Source organism: Osmerus eperlanus, chromosome 20, assembly GCF_963692335.1.
Source record: "Osmerus eperlanus chromosome 20, fOsmEpe2.1, whole genome shotgun sequence".
Classification (NCBI taxonomy): domain Eukaryota; kingdom Metazoa; phylum Chordata; class Actinopteri; order Osmeriformes; family Osmeridae; genus Osmerus; species Osmerus eperlanus.
In genome coordinates this window covers 14190606-14210065 of record NC_085037.1, presented here as the reverse complement: position 1 = coordinate 14210065, position 19460 = coordinate 14190606, and the positions used below count along the sequence as shown (strand labels likewise).

The 19460-nt window shown below is 49.5% G+C and overlaps 2 protein-coding genes across 5 annotated transcripts; one reads left to right on the top strand and one right to left on the bottom strand.

Moving 5' to 3' along the window:
- Positions 1 to 462: 462 nt before the first annotated feature.
- Positions 463 to 11075, top strand: ldlrap1a (low density lipoprotein receptor adaptor protein 1a). 4 transcript variants are annotated; one of them, XM_062446211.1, is made up of 10 exons: positions 463 to 598; positions 7476 to 7642; positions 7746 to 7858; positions 7952 to 8066; positions 8523 to 8595; positions 8697 to 8771; positions 8889 to 9013; positions 9416 to 9450; positions 9786 to 9817; positions 10169 to 11075. In XM_062446211.1, exons 1-10 carry the CDS (start codon positions 514 to 516, stop codon positions 10213 to 10215), a joined length of 867 nt encoding a protein of 288 aa, XP_062302195.1. In that variant the 5' UTR covers positions 463 to 513; the 3' UTR covers positions 10216 to 11075. The 4 variants fall into 4 exon arrangements, with proteins under 4 accessions (XP_062302195.1, XP_062302194.1, XP_062302193.1 ...); XM_062446210.1 differs by lacking the exon at positions 10169 to 11075 and adding an exon at positions 9908 to 10150 and having other exon boundaries at positions 9786 to 9847; XM_062446209.1 differs by lacking the exon at positions 9786 to 9817 and having other exon boundaries at positions 7476 to 7618.
- A 2009-nt stretch (positions 11076 to 13084) lies between these two features.
- Positions 13085 to 17283, bottom strand: fndc5b (fibronectin type III domain containing 5b). Its single transcript, XM_062487223.1, has 5 exons — positions 16735 to 17283; positions 15635 to 15750; positions 15313 to 15511; positions 14510 to 14591; positions 13085 to 13237 (listed from the first exon to the last, which is right to left on the bottom strand). The coding sequence occupies exons 1-5, from the start codon at positions 16805 to 16807 to the stop codon at positions 13096 to 13098; spliced, it is 612 nt and encodes a 203-aa protein (XP_062343207.1). The 5' UTR covers positions 16808 to 17283; the 3' UTR covers positions 13085 to 13095.
- Between the last annotated feature and the right edge of the window lie 2177 nt (positions 17284 to 19460).

Below are 19460 nucleotides of genomic sequence, written 5' to 3'. Positions count from 1 at the left end.
CTGCTATTGTCTCATCGTCCGATGAGACGATCATGTACTTGTAGCGTATCATGTACATGTACTTGTAGCGTACCTCAATTGTTATTGCATGTCATTCACACCAGGTTTACTGTCAGAAATAGTCATCGTGAACTCAAATGTCATCTTTTCTCTCTTTTTCCAGAAAAGTGTCAAATGGATTGGTGCTGGGGTTCAAAGGTGTCTACTAAATCTATATTGACCCTCAAAGGAAAATGATGCATTAAAAAAAAATGCTAGCAAAAATATATACATCGTCATCATTTACATAATAAAATGTAATCCGTGCCCTTCTTTCATAAAAGCTTTATTTTGAAGGGTTCGGATCGCTAGATTCGCAGGTTTACGGTTGTCAGTTCGCTTTGATGGACAGAAAGCCACGCCCACTATGGTCCAAATTTAAGTCCAGAACCAGCTGCGGTCAAACTCAGAGACATCACCACCGGGAGCAGCGGTCTGGAAGCGTACTCAACAACTTCAGACAAACTTGACACGATGGATGCCCTGAAGTCAGCTGGGAGAGCCATTATCCGAAGTCCAAGTATCGCGAAACAGTCGTGGAATGCCAGCAGACATAAAAGTAAGAGTTTTTACGTTTTCTTTGCAAACTCATGAAACCTACAAGTAGGAGCCTACCAACCGCAACGAGGTCGAACCTTGCTGTTCACTTCCACCACAGCTGTCATGAATTGTATTTCAAAATATCCTCAGTATGATACACATTATGATACTTTTATACTCTACCATTTTGACAAAAAAGTATAGTCATGTAACGGTGACTACTTAACAGTATGAACGGTATTTCATATTCCGCAATGGCAGTAACTTTCGTCACTCAACTCTGATGTTTGTTGTCATAGTGACCAAGTCTATGACAGACAGGCCTTCCATTTCCCATCAACATTTGTCCAGTAGTTGGGTCCTCAAGTCTTTTGACCAGATCAAACCTGCGCAGGTATTGGATATTTTGTGGCTAAACCCCCAACGACTAACTGCATAATATCAACGGTATTTCCCTTATTCGACAAACGACCAGTTAACTACTTTAAAAGAACACAGTAGCTGTTTTGTGTGACTGTGTGCCTACTTTCCAGCATCGGGTATAGAGAGGTCACTTGGCCACAGCAGTGAGCTAAATCTAACTTGATCCTGGCTAAGGGTCCTGCTACCCCACTACTTATCTCTATAACCATGACAACAGCCCAGGAATGTTGCAGGTCAGTGGGCCAGTCATCCATCTCAGCCTGGTTGTGTTCAGGTTCAGACAGCTGGATGGAAGTGAAGTTGATGTCAATCAGAGAGCATTAGACACATCATAGTGAGTTAGAAATGTGTCACTGACAAGGAATAGGCTGTCACTTTAATGAGCACGGACAAACTTTTAACTTTGACACACACTCACAGAGGAAATTCTGTGGTCTCACGGTGGGGCAGTGCCTTACAGGTCCTGGGTTCGATTCCCTTATGGGGCCTGTCCTCAGGCAGAGACAGAGTCCTCCTGGGGACACTTTGGTGTGTTTGTGTGCTCCGTCCATCCCTCCATGTGTGTGCGCGTGTTCACAGTGTGTGTGCGTGTGTTCACAGTGTGTGTGTGAGCTGCAAAAAGATTGTTCTTATAGGATATGGACACACAGGTTGAAGAACTCAAGCAGGGAGTCTGGGGTCTAGAGGTGTGTGGAGTTGGTCTACAGTGTGTGTGTGTGTGTGTGGTGTTGGTCTACAGTGTGTGTGTGTGTGTGGAGTTGGTCTACAGTGTGTGTGTGTGTGTGTGTGTGAGTGTGTGTGTGTGTGTGTGTGTGTGTGTGGAGTTGGTCTACAGTGTGTGTGTGTGTGTGTGTGTGTGTAGTTGGTCTACAGTGTGTGTGTGTGTGTGTGGAGTTGGTCTACAGTGTGTGTGGTGGTCAACAGCACAGTGTGTGTGTGTGTGTGTGGAGTTGGTCTACAGTGTGTGTGGTGGTCAACAGCACAGTGTGTGTGTGTGTGTGGAGTTGGTCTACAGTGTGTGTGTGTGTGTGTGTGTGTGTGGAGTTGGTCTACAGTGTGTGTGTGTGTGTGTGTGGAGTTGGTCTACAGTGTGTGTGGTGGTCAACAGCACAGTGTGTGTGTGGAGTTGGTCTACAGTGTGTGTGGTGGTCAACAGCACAGTGTGTGTGTGTGTGTGTGGAGTTGGTCTACAGTGTGTGTGGTGGTCAACAGCACAGTGTGTGTGTGTGTGTGTGTGTGTGGAGTTGGTCTACAGTGTGTGTGGTGGTCAACAGCACAGTGTGTGTGTGTGTGTGGAGTTGGTCTACAGTGTGTGTGGTGGTCAACAGCACAGTGTGTGTGTGTGTGTGTGGAGTTGGTCTACAGTGTGTGTGGTGGTCAACAGCACAGTGTGTGTGTGTGTGTGTGTGTGTGGAGTTGGTCTACAGTGTGTGTGGTGGTCAACAGCACAGTGTGTGTGTGTGTGGAGTTGGTCTACAGTGTGTGTGTGTGTGTGGAGTTGGTCTACAGTGTGTGTGTGTGTGTGTGGAGTTGGTCTACAGTGTGTGTGTGTGTGTGTGTGTGTGGAGTTGGTCTACAGTGTGTGTGTGTGTGTGGAGTTGGTCTACAGTGTGTGTGTGTGTGTGTGTGTGTGTGGAGTTGGTCTACAGTGTGTGTGGTGGTCAACAGCACAGTGTGTGTGTGTGTGTGTGGAGTTGGTCTACAGTGTGTGTGTGTGTGTGTGTGTGTGTGTGTGTGTGTGTGTGTGGAGTTGGTCTACAGTGTGTGTGTGTGTGTGGAGTTGGTCTACAGTGTGTGTGTGTGTGTGTGGAGTTGGTCTACAGTGTGTGTGGTGGTCAACAGCACAGTGTGTGTGTGTGTGTGTGTGTGTGGAGTTGGTCTACAGTGTGTGTGTGTGTGTGTGTGTGTGTGTGGAGTTGGTCTACAGTGTGTGTGGTGGTCAACAGCACAGTGTGTGTGTGTGTGTGTGTGTGGAGTTGGTCTACAGTGTGTGTGTGTGTGGAGTTGTTCTACAGTGTGTGTGTGTGTGTGTGGAGTTGGTCTACAGTGTGTGTGTGTGTGTGTGTGGAGTTGGTCTACAGTGTGTGTGTGTGTGTGTGTGGAGTTGGTCTACAGTGTGTGTGGTGGTCAACAGCACAGTGTGTGTGTGTGTGTGTGTGTGTGTGTGTGGAGTTGGTCTACAGTGTGTGTGTGTGTGTGTGTGTGTGTGGAGTTGGTCTACAGTGTGTGTGTGTGTGTGGAGTTGGTCTACAGTGTGTGTGTGTGTGTGTGTGTGTGTGGAGTTGGTCTACAGTGTGTGTGGTGGTCAACAGCACAGTGTGTGTGTGTGTGTGTGTGTGGAGTTGGTCTACAGTGTGTGTGTGTGTGTGTGTGTGTGTGTGTGTGTGTGTGTGTGTGTGTGGAGTTGGTGTACAGTGTGTGTGGTGGTCAACAGCACAGTGTGTGTGTGTGTGTGGAGTTGGTCTACAGTGTGTGTGGTGGTCAACAGCACAGTGTGTGTGTGTGTGGAGTTGGTGTACAGTGTGTGTGGTGGTCAACAGCACAGTGTGTGTGTGTGTGTGTGTGGAGTTGGTCTACAGTGTGTGTGGTGGTCAACAGCACAGTGTGTGTGTGTGTGTGTGTGGAGTTGGTCTACAGTGTGTGTGGTGGTCAACAGCACAGTGTGTGTGTGTGTGTGTGTGGAGTTGGTCTACAGTGTGTGTGGTGGTCAACAGCACAGTGTGGCCTCTACTCCCTGGCCTGTAATCCAGGCTGTGGAAGTGCTTAGTTACAGCAGGGCCTGAGAGTCTCCAGGTCCAAACATTCCTCCTCTTTGACCCACATCAGGACGGCCCTAGTAGACCTCCTCTCCTGTCTCACCTCCTCTCCTGTCTCACCTCCTTTCCTGTCTCACCTCCTTTCCTGTCTCACCACCTCTCCTGTCTCACCAGCTTTCCTGTTTCAACTCCTCTCCTGTCTCACCTCCTCTCCTGTCTCACCCCCTCTCCTGTCTCACCTCCTCTCCTGTCTCACCTCTCCTGTCTCACCACCTCTCCTGTCTCACCTCCTCTCCTGTCTCACCTCCTCTCCTGTCTCACCCCCTCTGTCAGTCAGTGTGACGCGTCCACGCCCACTGCAGTTGTGTAGCACAAGTGTCTGAGCTGTGGTCATGTGAAGGATCTGGTGTTAGTGGGCTTTTTATGGCTCTTTATTGTCTTGTAATGTGTAGCTAGAAGCCTTATATCTATCTCTCTATCTATCCATCTTGTGCTCTGTCACACACATACCCACACACCCAATATTAGTGCACTATGCTAGAACTTAACACCCTCAGAGAACCTATTTTATCTTACTCTCTCGATCTCTTTATCTTCTCACTCTCTATCCCAGGGGGTCAAACTCTGGCCCGCGGGCCAAATCTGCTCTATCCCATCAGCTGTGGATAAAGGTGAGGCAGAGAGAAAGAGAGGCAGAGAGAGAGAGAGGCAGACAGAGAGGCAGAGGCAGAGAGGCAGAGGCAGAGAGGCAGAGGCAGAGAGGCAGAGGCAGAGAGGCAGAGACAGAGAGGCAGAGACAGAGAGGCAGAGACAGAGAGGCAGAGAGAGAGACTACAGTGATGGAGGCTTGCAGTGGGTGGAGCAGGGAGAGACCGAGCAGGAGGAAACACTAGGATTGGGAAATCTTTGCAAAATATTATTGTTTATTTAGTCCTGTTGTTGTAGAGGGAGGGTTAGGGGACAAGCAGCATGTTATTGCAGATATGTTTGTGTGAATCCAGAATCCTGAAACAAACTCTGATTGGTTTACGTCTGTAAGGCGGTGTGTTTTCCCTGGATCTCCTAAGCCTTGATGACTGTAAACACTGACTCATCCAGATCTATCACAGCAGAGGATCCCAGACTGGCTCCTGACATGTGAGTCTGGTGGCCAGGCTCTGGTGACCAGGCAGGGACTCTGTTGTCCTTCTGAACGATATAACTCCCAAAGGTCTGGTAAACATTTGTGTCGGCGGAGGAACTTTTTGGTCAGACAAAAGGCCCTGGTTTGGTGCCCAGTGCTTGATTCTTGGTTTGCCGGACAAACTGGTGGTTTCCACGGTGATGTAGCTGCGTTCCGTGTGTGTGAAGGGGCCGGTCTGGACGTGAGCGGGGTGTGTGATGTTGAGGTTGTTGGGGGGTTTAAGAAGGTTCTAGAAGCGTTTCCCACACACAGGTGTGACGGTCACTCACCCTCGCTGACCTGATGGATGAGGTCATGGAACAGGCCTGGAGACGGAACCTAGTGGAGACGAGACTTAGTGGAGACGAGACCTAGTGGAGACGAGACTTAGTGGAGACGAGACTTAGTGGAGACAAGACCTAGTGGAGACAAGACCTAGTGGAGACAAGACTTGGTGGAGACGAGACCTAGTGGAGACAAGACCTAGTGGAGACAAAACCTAGTGGAGACAAGACCTAGTGGAGACAAGACTTGGTGGAGACGAGACCTAGTGGAGACAAGACTTGGTGGAGACGAGACCTAGTGGAGACAAGACCTAGTGGAGACAAGACCTAGTGGAGACAAGACCTAGTGGAGACAAGACTTGGTGGAGACGAGACCTAGTGGAGACAAGACCTAGTGGAGACAAAACCTAGTGGAGACAAGACCTAGTGGAGACAAGACTTGGTGGAGACGAGACCTAGTGGAGACAAGACTTGGTGGAGACGAGACCTAGTGGAGACAAGACCTAGTGGAGACAAGACCTAGTGGAGACAAGTGTTTTCTGAGGGTGTCGTGGTCTCAGTTGTTCCGCATGTGGCTGGTTCCTCACGTGTTGTGGCTGGTTCCTCACGTGTTGTGGCTGGTTCCCAACGTGTTGGGGCTGGTTCCTCACGTGTTGCAGATGATGTTTGAACCCAAGGCCCCTCTGATAATATCAGGGTCATCGGCTGCCAGGTTGGGCTTGGGGCGCAGCTGTGTGTGTGTGTGTGTGCCAGCCTTGAAGAGTTAGAAGGTCAACTTCTAAGTAATGTTATGAAGCTTCTTATCTGTGTGATCCCCCCTCGCTAGTCCCAGAGGAAGTGTCTTAGTAAACAGTTAGAGGGTCAGGGACAGACTGATAAGGAGAGACAGACAGAGGTAGAGGGAGGGAGAGAGAAACAGGGAAGATGAGAGAGGGGGGAGAACAAGAGAGAAGGAGGTGGAGTGTGATTAAAAAGTTACTGTTTTTCCTTCTCCAGTTAAAATTTCTCCTTTTTCTACCTTTTGTGATGATGTAAAATGACAGATCCAGACCCCAGATGCAGAGCCAGATTAGGATGGGAGCATCAGAAGATGTACATGGTTAAAATCTTAACAAAAGCCTTTTAAAGTGAAAGGGCTAAAACAAGGCAGTTTCAGGAATGAAACGGCAGACAAACTGGATATAATATGTTGTGATGAATGTCAAGAGTCCTATAAGTTAGGCATCAGTGTGTCTCTGGGTTTTATTTCTGGGCTCTAAGTTTGGCTGAAAATCTTGACTCCCTCAGGTTTCTGGCCAATATCTGTGGGTGCCCACAGAATACAGCTGAATGTTCTCACCCTGACTGTTTACCTTCTACCTTGTTATTAGCTACTGTGACCTTTCCCCCAGATTTCTTTGACGTATGTGCTTGAGTGAACATTTCAGACAGTTCTGCACCAGTGGTCCAACATCTTCCATGTAGCAAAGACAAGCCCAGCCCAGAGCCTGTCTCTCTTCCCCAGAGCCTGTCTCTCTTCCCCAGAGCAGAGCTGTGATTCTGGTCTGTGTCTCTCTTCCCCAGAGCCTGTCTCTCTTCCCCAGAGCAGAGCTGTGATTCTGGTCTGTGTGTCTCTTCCCCAGAGCAGAGCTGTGATTCTGGTCTGTGTCTCTTCCCCAGAGCAGAGCTGTGATTCTGGTCTGTGTGTCTCTTCCCCAGAGCAGAGCTGTGATTCTGGTCTGTGTGTCTCTTCCCCAGAGCAGAGCTGTGATTCTGGTCTGTGTCTCTTCCCCAGAGCAGAGCTGTGATTCTGGTCTGTGTGTCTCTTCCCCAGAGCAGAGCTGTGATTCTGGTCTGTGTCTCTTCCCCAGAGCAGAGCTGTGATTCTGGTCTGTGTGTCTCTTCCCCAGAGCAGAGCTGTGATTCTGGTCTGTGTGTCTCTTCCCCAGAGCAGAGCTGTGATTCTGGTCTGTGTCTCTTCCCCAGAGCAGAGCTGTGATTCTGGTCTGTGTGTCTCTTCCCCAGAGCAGAGCTGTGATTCTGGTCTGTGTCTCTTCCCCAGAGCAGAGCTGTGATTCTGGTCTGTGTGTCTCTTCCCCAGAGCAGAGCTGTGATTCTGGTCTGTGTGTCTCTTCCCCAGAGCAGAGCTGTGATTCTGGTCTGTGTGTCTCTTCCCCAGAGCAGAGCTGTGATTCTGGTCTGTGTCTCTTCCCCAGAGCAGAGCTGTGATTCTGGTCTGTGTGTCTCTTCCTCAGAGCAGAGCTGTGATTCTGGTCTGTGTCTCTTCCCCAGAGCTGCCGGAGAACTGGACCGACACCCGGGAGACGGTTGTCGATGGGATGACCTTTAACCTCCGACACCTGGGCATGACTCTGGTGGACCAGCCCAAGGGGGAGGAGCTGTCGGCGGCAGCGGTCAAGAGGATTGTTGCCACGGTGAGACGCTCCGTCGCACAGGAGGTGATGTCGTCGTGGCAGGCTGTCAAATTCACCTTGTGATGTCATCAATTATTCGGTCCCCTCATTCCTGCTGTTGTTAGAGTGACGGTGTTTGTGCCCCCAGGCGAAGGCCAGTGGGAAGAAGGCTCCCAAAGTGTCTCTGAAGGTGTCTCCTCAGGGCATCGTCCTGCTCGACTGCCTGAGCAACCAGCTCCTGGAGAACGTCTCCATATACAGGTAGGTGAGTGTGTGTGTGTGTGAGAGAGAGAGTGTGAGTGTGTTTTCCCTCCAACCTTCAACCCCCCTCTGTGTTGCCCTCTGACCTCCTAGGATATCCTACTGTACGGCAGACAAGCTGCATGACAAGGTGTTTGCCTACATTACCCAGAACACCCTCAACGGCACCCTGGAGTGTCACGCCTACCTCTGCTCCAAGAGGAAAGTGGTGAGTTTAGACCTCCCTCCCTCTCCTCCTGTCTCCACCCTCCCTCCTGTCTCCACCCTCCCTCCCTCTCCTCCTGTCTCCACCCTCCCTCCCTCTCCTCCTGTCTCCACCCTCCCTCCCTCTCCTCCTGTCTCCACCCTCCCTCCCTCTCCTCCTGTCTCCTCCCTCTCCTCCTGTCTCCACCCTCCCTCCCTCTCCTCCTGTCTCCACCCTCCGGAGAAGGAGAGGGGACATGGAATCACTGTTGACCTTTCAACACATCTTCTCACTGACTGGTTCCTACACCCAGGCAGACAGATAATGATTCAGCTACAGTCTAGCAGGTTGACAAGGCCACAGAGAGCAAAACATCTATGATTTGAATGTTGTTTGCATGCTTTAACGTTTAATACACTCTGCCTTTGTCTCTCTCTGTCTCCTTCTCTCCGTCACACTCTCTCCCTCTCTTCTCCCAAGGCTCAGGCTGTGACTCTAACAGTAGCCCAGGCTTTCAAAGTGGCATTTGAGTTCTGGCAGGTGGCCAAAGATGGTAGGGACCTGACTTGCGGACACACACACACTTGACTTTACTACACGCGCACACACTCCACACACAGAGACAGAGCCTGTGTGTGTGTGTCCTCCCTGTAGAGAAGGAGAAAAGGGTGAAGTCTGGCTCTGCAGGGGAGGAATCCATCTCTTCCCAGAGATCCAACAGTCTCACAGGTACACGCACACATACACACACAATACACACACACACACAACAGTCTGGCTAGTCTCACAGGTGCTGGGAACACACATACACACCTTTGACATGCTTGACCTTGACTAACTCCACAGACGTTGCCACGGGCAACCTCTTGGACTTTGATGATAACGTTGCCATGGTATTGGAAACCAACAACATCGAGGAGAGTCCTCTGGACCCCAGCCCCCCCGAGAACATCCACAACTACACTGTCTGGGTGACACATACCCTCACACACACACACACACACATAGTACACACACTCCTATACATACACAGTACACATACACTCACACACATACACATACTTACAGTACATACACACACTTACAGTACATACACACACTTACAGTACATACATACACACACATACAGACAGTACATATACACACATACAGACAGTACACACACACACACATACAGACAGTACACACACACACATACAGACAGTACATACACACACATACAGACGGTACACACACACACACACACAGACGGTACACACACACACATACAGACAGTACACACACACATACAGACAGTACACACACACACACACACATACAGACAGTACTTACACACACTGTTCGCATGAACACATTTTTATTTATTTTTTCAGGAAATGGAAGATGGTTTGGATGAAGCCTTCTCAAGGTGAGAAACCTGTCAGCCAGGCTGGTTTGTCTCTCTCTCTCTGGCTCTCTCTCTGGTTGTCACATCACACACATGATGATTTGCCCGATCAGGCGTCGCTCAAGTCCTTCCTGCTTCCTGATTGATCAGCTCCACCTATAGATATGATCTTCAGAAAAATGCTCTAAAAGTGAGAGGAGGGATTTTCACAAGGAGAAGCTCACCTCCCCCTACTCAGCAAACACACCAGGGAGGGAGGCAGGGGGGCTGGTGGAAGGCAGTGAAGGGGAATGTGAAAGAGGAGAGAGAGAGGATTTAGCACGTGACCTTAATCCTGCTACTGTGTGTATCTCCAGCTGTACTCTGGATAGCTACGGGCCTCTTCAAGGTAACCATGAGTGTCTCCAGCCATCGCCCTCTGACCCTAACCCCCCTAACCCCACCCTGACCCCCCTGACCCCACCATGACCCCCCTGACCCCACCCTAACCCCCCTGACCCCACCCTGACCCCACCATGACCCCCCTAGAAAGAAACACTGTGCTACTGACAATGTAGGACCAGATCAGAACTAACTGTCCCAGACGTAATGCTGACAACATAAGCTAATCATATCGGCATTTGTGTGAAACGTCTTATAACTCATTTCATTTCATTACATCAATCACACTGGGCAGTTATTCCTTAAACTCACCTTTTATTTGTTACTTAACTTTCTTCTCCTGCCCCCCCCCCCCCAGACTGGCAGTGTCACGTAATAACCCCCAGGTCCTGGACACTGGGGTGACCCCCCAGGACTGTCTGACAGAACCAGACTGGTACAGCGCGAACGGCAACAGCTCCAACAGGGACGACAGCTATGTCTTCTGAGGACCGCAACACCGGAGAGGGGGAGGAGGGAGAGGGGGAGGAGGGAGAGAGGGAGCATGAGACAGAGAGAGGTTACAAGAATTCCTCCCGATAGGAGCTGCTAGGCTGAGAGCTCATCCTCTCCCCAGTTCCAAACAGATTCCCCAACCGACGCCAGAGCGCCCGTCTAACACCTGTCCATACCATAACACACCTATACCCTGCTGGCTCTTTAACACAGACCACGTACAACCAGCTTCATGTTTGTCAGCCTCCATTACATTTTTATTGTTGACCTTATTTTGTGTAATTCTGTTGGTACAGAAGATAATCAGTGTTCTTTAGTTTTATGTATGTGCCCAGTATAATGTATAGTTAGTTTTATAGAGTAGAACCATGACATGACTGAATCATGCTGGACCTAAAGTCATTTCTTTCTCCTGTGTCGGGAGCAAACATCTCCACATGCCTTAATGAACTCAGACAGCCAGGGTCTCTAACAGTAACCCTAACCCAAAGATAACACAAGGGTTAATGAACTCAGACAGCCAGCTCTAGTTGTCTGATCTCTGAACACCAGCGCGGTCAGGACTGAAACCAGCTCATGGAAGAGATCCTTGTTTCTGGCCAGGATCTTCTCTGTCGACGAGATGTTTGGGGGCCAGGTGCTGACCTGACAAGCAGCTCCTCCAGTCTGGTGTGTTCTACATTTTCAGAGGCTTCTCTCCTGACCACACATCTTGCCTGCCATTCAACACTGTGTACCAGATAAACCCATTTAAATAAAGTTACGTATAAAAGAAATTCTATAGACTTGTGTGTTTTGCTTTAGGAAAGCGTATAAATGTCAGGTTCTTCCAGCAGCAGATGGCAGCACTGCGCTACCTTCCTGTGTTCCTGGAGACAAACATCACCAGACCAGATGGACCCTGGAGGAAGGCTAACTGCCCCTGGCTAACTGCCCCTGGTGACCTACACTGTGAAGGAGACACGTTTTATCACCAGTGAAAAAAAATATATATACATTTTTTTTTTAAAGTTAATTGCCAGATCAAATCCAGGAGACAGTTTTTGAATTCCAGGATTATATCCTATTGATTATATCCTATTATATCCTATATGAAGAAGAATCAGGAGTGTGGACGCGGCCCTAACCCAGTAAAGTGTTACTGAAGTGTAGTATAGTTGTAGTCAAGTTGTAGTGTAGTTGGTCCCTGAACAGCCTTTCTACTCACACTTCGTGTGAATAGGACTCGAGAGCTCAGATTCACCCACACACTTGCACACAGACAGAAAGAATACCGTATGCATTCCTCACACAATCCCTAGAACAGACACACTTAACCCTTGTGCTGCCTTCGGGTCACATGACCCAAAGGTTCACAACAAACCAATGTTGTGTTTACCCAATACAAAAACAATAAATAGCATTTTCTTTTAACCTTTGCAATGTGGGGGGTCTGAGACAGCCCGACGGTTAAAAGAAAATTCCTCACTTTGTTTTTGTATTCGGTAAAGTTGTCGCAATACGACGGTGGGTCACAATGACTGATGGGTCAGAATGACCCAAAGATAACACAAGGGTTAAAGTTACACAAACTGAAAAAATACACACATCTTTAACCCTTGTGTTAAGTTTTTGGTTCCAGATTGTGCCCCGGGGGGGCATGTTTGACTGCTGCACAGTTTGAGATCCTGCCTCATTCTGCAGCCTTGACACTGCTGAGTTGCATCCACCTCAACTTCCTGTCTGTCCACCTCAACTTCCTGTGTCACCGTCAGTCCTTTTTACCCACACACAAACGTCCATACACACACACACCCCTGTTGTTCCTGCTACCAATCCATGGCTTCATCCTTCACCACGTCGACACCTACAAACCACTGCACACTGCATGGAAAATCACACACTTTATTATATTCCTTTTTTTCTCTGATTATGTTATGAATACATAAGACTTTTGTATTTATTTTCATAGAAATAGTACCATTTAGATGTGAACAATAGCAGAATCATGCTAGCCCTAATAAAAAGGTTTGTTTTATGTACATCAAATGTTTCAACATAGTCTTGATGGTTGGACATCAACTGTGTATGTTTATGTAAATCCATGCGTCTTGGTTATTGGTTTCACCAAAGTACAAATATAGAAGTCGACTCTATAAGGATAAGGGTTCTTCACTCGCCTTGAATCTTAAATGTAGTTTGTGGGGTTGTGGGTTAGGGTTAATTTGTGGGGTTGTGGCAACCAGGAGCAGAGGACAGGGAGGGAATATGCTTTAGAAATGCTACTAAGGTTCAGTATATTTAGGGTTGATAATATTGTTAGATATAAACTGAGGCTGATTGGCACCGTTTTTTATCTCCCTGTCTTTTCTTTCAAACATGGATCATCTCTCTATCTCACTCCTTCTCCTCCCTCCTGCTCCTCCTCCTCCTCCACCCCACCTAGCATTCTCTTTTCATAACCACCTACCAACATCTTCCATTCCTCGCCCAGCCGGCTTTCTCCATTCTAGGCAGCCTGTCTCTGCCTCCCTCCTCAGAGACAGCATCACATCCATCCTTCCTCTCTCTCCTGGACGGCTGCCTCTCCCAGCCAACCTCTAATTAGACGTCATTAACCGGAAAAATACTGCTCCTGCCAACCAGCAGACGGAGGGAGAGACAGGAAGGGTGATAAACAGAAAGAGAGATGGATTGAGGGGTCAGGGTATAGAGGGCAGATAGACGAGGGATAAACAAGACAGAAGTTGGGAGAGGAAGGAAAGAGAGGGAAGGTAATAAAAACGTGGTAAAAAGGTGGGCCTGTGAAGGCTAGACGTTGCTGCGCAGCAGCCCCCCCTGTGGGTGCTCCGGAGTACTGCACTCAGACGAGGTCTTGGCCTTGTCCTTGTTGTTGTTGGGCTCGTTATCTTTGATGATGTCATACTGGCGACAGAACAGCACGATCACCCCCTGAGCAGGAGAAAGAGAGAACAGCACGATCACCCCTGAGCAAGAGAGAGAGAGAGAGAGAGAGAGAACAGCACAATCACCCTGAGCAGGAGAGAGAGAGAGAGAGAGAGAGAGAGAGAGAGAGAGAGAGAGAGAGAGAGAGAGAGAGAGAGAGAGAGAGAGAGAGAGAGAGAGAGAGAGAGAGAGAGAGAACAGCACAATCACCCCTGAGCAGGAGAGAGAGAGAGAGAGAGAGAGAGAGAGAGAGAGAGAGAGAGAGAGAGAGCGCGAGAGAGAGCGAGAGAGAGAGAACAGCACAATCACCCCTGAGCAGGAGAGAGAGAGAACAGCACGATCACCCCTGAGCAGGAGAGAGAGAGAACAGCACGATCACCCCTGAGCGAGAGAGAGAGAGAGAGAGAGAGAGAGAGAGAGAGAGAGAGAGAGAGAACAGCACAATCACCCCTGAGCAGGAGAGAGAGAGAGAGAGAGAGAGAGAGAGAGAGAGAGAGAGAGAGAGAGAGAGAGAGAGAGAGAGAGAGAGAGAGAAGCACAATCACCCCTGAGCAGGAGAGAGAGAGAGAGAGAGAGAGAGAGAGAGAGAGAGAGAGGAGAGAGAGAGAGAGAGAGAGAGAGAGAGAACAGCACAATCACCCCTGAGCAGGAGGAGAGAGAGAGAGAGAGAGAGAGAGAGAGAGAGAGAGAGAGAGAGAGAGAGAGAGAGAGAGAGAGAGAGAGAGAGAGAGAGAGAGAGAGAGAGAGAGAGAGAGAGAGAGAGAGAGAGAGAGAGAGAGAGAGAGAGAGAGAGAGAGAGAGAGAACAGCACAATCACCCCTGAGCAGGAGAGAGAGAGAGAGCTTGTGTGCCGTGTGTCATGAGCCGCGTGTTGTACAGATATTTACATTCCAACAGCATCATAAAAAAAACAGGACCCTATAAGACATTATATTAGTAGCACTGCAGAGGTCTCATTAAGAAAGAGATAAATATACCCTAACATCCCTCCCTCCAGAGAGACAGTCTCCCTGGTAATTGGTGAGGTAGAGAAGTAGGTCTCTAGCCTGTGTGACGAGAGCTGCATAGCTGTGTGTGTCTCTGGTTACGGAGGCTAAGTGGGTTAGGGACTGTTCCTGTTAGTCTCAGCTCTGCTGAACAAGCTGAAGAAACATTTCTTTTCAACACACATGCAAGCAGGAGATAGAAAACCATTCTGATGAAGTAGCAAACTGCATATTCTGTTGGTGCTCCACACCTTCCCATTTCAGTGAGTGGTTGTGTATGGTTGTGGTTACCTGCCCACATGATCAGCACCACCAGGATGATGAGGAGCTCTCCAGCTCTGAGTGCCTGGTCCACCTCCTCCATGGTGACCTCATCTACACGCACACACACACACACACACACAGGCACACACAGCAGAAACACACACCAGACATTAGTCATTTAGCAGATGCTCTTATCCAGAGCGAATTACAGTAAGTACAGGGACATTCCCCCGAGGCAAGTAGGGTGAAGTGTCATGCCCAAAGACACATAATTTTCACGGCCGGGAATCGAACCGGCAACCTTCTGATTAATAGCCTGATTCCATAATCCCTAACCGCTCAGCCATCTGACTCCAGACACACACACACACACACCAGACACACATACACATGGTTAGTATAGAAACCCCAAGCAGGACACTCAAGAAACAAGCAGAGGAGCAGGGGCTGGGGAGAGAGGATGGGGGAGGGTGGGAGAGAGAAGTGGAAGAGAGAGAATAGGAGAGAGAGCTGAGTTGAGTTTCCTCAACAACAGGGCAGGAGAACCCTGGGAGATAAATATTTTAATCATCATGACCACTAATTAATACTCTCACAGACCTTGCACACACACACACGCACATTCAAACACACTCACAACAAGACAAGTGCGAGATCTATCTAAAGAGAATGTCTAGCCTCCAACAACAAACCAAGCAGCATTTGCTGATCTCTCCTGTCCCTTCTGCGCCTCTCCCCCTCCCCCCTCCCCCTCCCCCTCCCCCTCCCCCCTCCCCCCCTCCTCTCTCCCTCTCTCTCTCCCTATCTCTCTGTATGTATGTGTGCTCCTCACCCGGGCTCTTAGAGGCCTGCTTCTCGGCCTCCCGAGGCGTCCTGAAGAGGAGGGGCTGGCTGGGGGGGCTGCTTCCCTGCAGGCTGATGCTCCTCACCTGGATGATGTACTCGGTGTCCTCCTGCAGGTCCCACAGAGCGCAGGCGCGCGTGGACGTGTTCACCTCCTGGATGAAGCGCAGCATACGCACATCCTTCTTCTGCGAGCAGAGGAGGGGTGAGAGCAGCGTGGAGGGTACAACCTGACACACACACACTCATACACGTACACACCTCAAACACACATACGCTACACACTGATACACACTCACGCACCTCCTCACCTGCTGTGTGATGGCGAATCCGATGACAGGATCTCCTTCCAGGGTCTCCCAGGTGACCACAGCTGAGTTGACCTCCAGCTCTCTGATTGTCACATTGAGAGGAGCTGACAGGAAGTCTGACACACACACAAACAATCACACAAACACTGTCAACACACACACTGTCAACAAACACACTGTCAACACATTACGGCTCATTAGTTAGACAGCGAATACTGAGCTTGCCCTTTCCCCTCTCTAAAACCAGTCCAGAGGGCTGTTTCCTCCTCACAGGAGAGGGACAGAGAGCTTGGTGTGAGGCTGTCCTGTCCTCACAGGAGAGGGACAGAGGGTTTGGTGTGAGGCTGTCCTGTCCTCACAGGAGAGGGACAGAGAGCTTGGTGTGAGGCTGTCCTGTCCTCACAGGAGAGGGACAGAGCTTGGTGTGAGGCTGTCCTGTCCTCACAGGAGAGGGACAGAGCTTGGTGTGAGGCTGTCCTGTCCTCACAGGAGAGGGACAGAGGGCTTGGTGTGAGGCTGTCCTGTCCTCACAGGAGAGGGACAGAGGGCAAGTCTCTCGGTTCATGCTAATTAACACCTGTCACACATAGATTCACATTGATTTAACATGTTTAGCAGATACATAAGTAGTTCTACTGTGTGGTCCTGGGTTCTATAAGAACCAAGTAGTGCTGCTGGTGTACAGAACTCCTCATACGATGCTAGAGCCTTCTACAGCATCAGTTCTATTCCTGAAGGTTGCCTGTGAGCCCTGACTGGGCTACAGTTAGCCATATCCACACCTGATCCATACCAGACAGGTGTGTCAGACTTGTGTCCACGGGATGTTTCCTGTTGGTTAGAATGACGCTTTCACCCTAGACCCTGTAGACTGACGGTGAACACACACGACTCTCTCACAGCCTCCTTCATTACATAAGGCGCTATCTGGACCCTCTGTTATCCTGTCAACGCATAGAGCCTTAACCACAACTCTGTGTTTATAGCGTGTGACTTGCTTGTTCACACATGGTGCTAAAGGGGAGATTTAACTGGATCATTCAGTGACAGAGAAAGCGCATCTTATTGATCTCGATTGGCATCACTACATTAAAACTCACCGGCGTAAACGGATGAGACCGTGAGATAGCCCAGCACCAGAAATGCCGCCGCAGAAAAACCTTTTTTTCCCATCCTCCAAACGATAGTTTACATCCTGCACGGGGAACCGAATATCCCATTTACTTGCGTTAACGGGAGGAACACCTCGATCGGCGGCAGAGTTGTTAGCATTCACGGCGCTGAGACCCGTTCCTCCCCCGCTCGTCGTATGTCCGTCTCATTAGAAATCGCTGCTGGCGCTAAAGTTGGTCGTTGCCGCAGAAACGCCTGAGCTTTCTGGAGGAGCAGACACCGCGCAACCGCTTCAGCAGGAGGGACAATGCGACAGTCTGCTTGTTGCTACTAACATGTTAGTTCTCCAACTACAGAAAAGCCTCCGTGAACGAACACTGATGCGCTCGATCCGGCTCCGCGCGGTCAATAAAACATTTGAAAAGAGGAACGCGCGCGCGCACGAGGGCTTCAGATAGTACTGCAGAATGAAACGTGCGTCTCTCCCTCTCCCTCTCCCTCTCCCTCTCCCCCTCTCCCCCTCTCTCTCTCTCTCTCCCTCTCTACCTCTCTCTCTCTACCTCTCTCTCTCTACCTCTCTCTCTCTCTGAGGGAAGTCGGCGGGGGGAACCACAACCCCTAATCGCCTCTGCGGACGTAAAGAGTGTCCTCCCTGGTGCACGCGCGGCAGTCCCAGCCTGTCAGGTGTCGCGTCATCTGATGGTGAAGAGCATGATGTCACCAGATGATGCTGAATGTAACAGCAACAAGATAGAACTCAGAGATCATGTGGACCTTAGACGTGATGGAAACAACAGTTTGTGTATAGCCTGCCTAACCCTAAACCTACGTCGTGTTGGGACCCCTTATTGGATTTGGAGGGAGGAGAGGAGGAGAATGAAGGAGAGAAGGAGGAGAGGAGATTGAAGGAGGAGAGGATGGAGGGGGGAGGGAGAGAGCAGAGTGCAGAAGTGACCTTTGCCAGCTGCCAAACTCGTTAAACAGGACCTCGTCCTCTCCACTGCAATGTCACACACACACAGAGCATTGCCGCACCAGAAACAGCTTCCTTAAAGTAGCTGACATCATCACATCTTCTCTCATTCATGAACTTCCTCAGTTCGTCTCTCTCCCACCCCTGTGACCTTGGAACCATAAGAATGGCCCCATCTCAATCCTGACCAGCGGACCCATCTCAATCCTGCACAGAGGCAGGCTTCCCAAAGGAGAAGAGTTGATGGAGAAGAAGAGACAGGAGAGGAGGGGACGGGAGGGAGGGAAAGGAGGGGAGAGGAAAGGAGGGAGGGGAGGCCCTCGGATCAAAGCCCCCCCTTCCTCCCCTCCTGCTGATGCCCACCTGTGTACTCTTGATGGAGGGAGGAGGGGCTCTGCAGGTGATGAAGGCATTTTCTAAAGTAGTCTGCAGCATTGGCATCATCTGAGAGGTTGTCCTCCAGAGACAGGTAGAGCACAGGAACTGCTTCTGACATCAGGTCCTTTATTTAGTCCCTCTCTCCCTCTCCTCTCCCCCTCTCTCCCTCCCTCCCTCCCTAGGATGTTTCCAGGTGCCCAGTGCTGAGGGTACATTAAGAATGTAGCCTTTTATTCTGTATAAAATGATATTGTGTTCAACATCAAGTTTAGTTCAAGTCTTTTATTGTCAGATGCAGAGAACCACACAGGGTCAGACTGTGCACTGAAATTCTTAGGACAAGACAACGCAAAGCAACCTGGCATAACATAACATACAAGTACACAGAACATAGGTTACATCTATAACTAGAGAGGATACAATTCTGGGGAAATTGTAGGGTGTGCTTGCGTCGGTTGCACAGGGGTCCGTTTTTGAATGACATTTTTTTTTTTGCTGCTCATTTACAACTGCAACTACAATTACAATTACAACTACAATCCTCTACATCATCCTCTACATCACGCTCTACATCACCCTCTACATCACGCTCTACATCATCCTCTACATCATCCTCTACATCATCCTCTACATCACGCATATTTAGCATGATTTTGCTTCTGTCACGCAGAATCTACACGTGTCTGAAACAGGAAGTGGGAATACGTTCACAGCTGGGCCATCTGTTGCCATGGATCCCTTCTCAGGGCTGGAGGACTGAGGCGTCTCTGGCGGTCATGGTGACGTACTGCGCTTAGCAACAGCTGGGGTCCAACACAGACACACAACACATACACACACACCACACAACTGAAACAGACACTGGCAGGCATTAGTTGAAGTATATTTGTCACAACCATCATGCTGGTGTGGATGAATAATCTTCTCTTCATGACAAGCTGTGTGTGTGTGTGGGCTTGCGAGCTGTGTGTCTGATTTAACAGAACTTTGTGAAATAGCTGAAGTGAGACGGATATGTTTCAGATTAATTTGCCCTCAGGGAGTCAGGTGGCTGAGCAGTTAGGGATTCGGGCTAGTAATCTGAAGGTTGCCAGTCAAATTCCCGGCCGTGCCAAATGACGTTGTGTCCTTGGGCAAGGCACTTCACCCTACTTGCCTCGGGGGAATGTCCTGTACTTATTGTAAGTCGCTCTGGATAAGAGCGTCTGCTAAATGACTAAATGTAAATGTTGGCCTAGAAACTTGCCAAACCACAAAATGGACGATGTTGATTGGACTGTCTCCAGTGGGGTATTCCAGAAAGCAGGTTAAGCAACATAACTGGGTAAGTTAACCCACCAGCGAGTATTAACAGTTACGAGT

What these genes read in the sequence shown, in the direction of transcription:
- ldlrap1a (XM_062446207.1), top strand. Translation starts at nt 514, where the DNA reads ATGGATGCCCTGAAGTCAGCTGGGAGAGCCATTATCCGAAGTCCAAGT. An exon ending in GAATGCCAGCAGACATAAAA is followed by an intron (nt 599 to 7,475) that starts GTAAGAGTTTTT and finishes TCTCTTCCCCAG; the next exon opens with AGCTGCCGGAGAACTGGACC. An exon ending in TCCACAACTACACTGTCTGG is followed by an intron (nt 9,014 to 9,415) that starts GTGACACATACC and finishes TTATTTTTTCAG; the next exon opens with GAAATGGAAGATGGTTTGGA.
- fndc5b (XM_062487223.1), bottom strand. Translation starts at nt 16,807, where the DNA reads ATGGGAAAAAAAGGTTTTTCTGCGGCGGCATTTCTGGTGCTGGGCTAT. An exon ending in GATTCGCCATCACACAGCAG is followed by an intron (nt 15,512 to 15,634) that starts GTGAGGAGGTGC and finishes CTCTGCTCGCAG; the next exon opens with AAGAAGGATGTGCGTATGCT. An exon ending in GCAGGCCTCTAAGAGCCCGG is followed by an intron (nt 14,592 to 15,312) that starts GTGAGGAGCACA and finishes GTGTGCGTGTAG; the next exon opens with ATGAGGTCACCATGGAGGAG.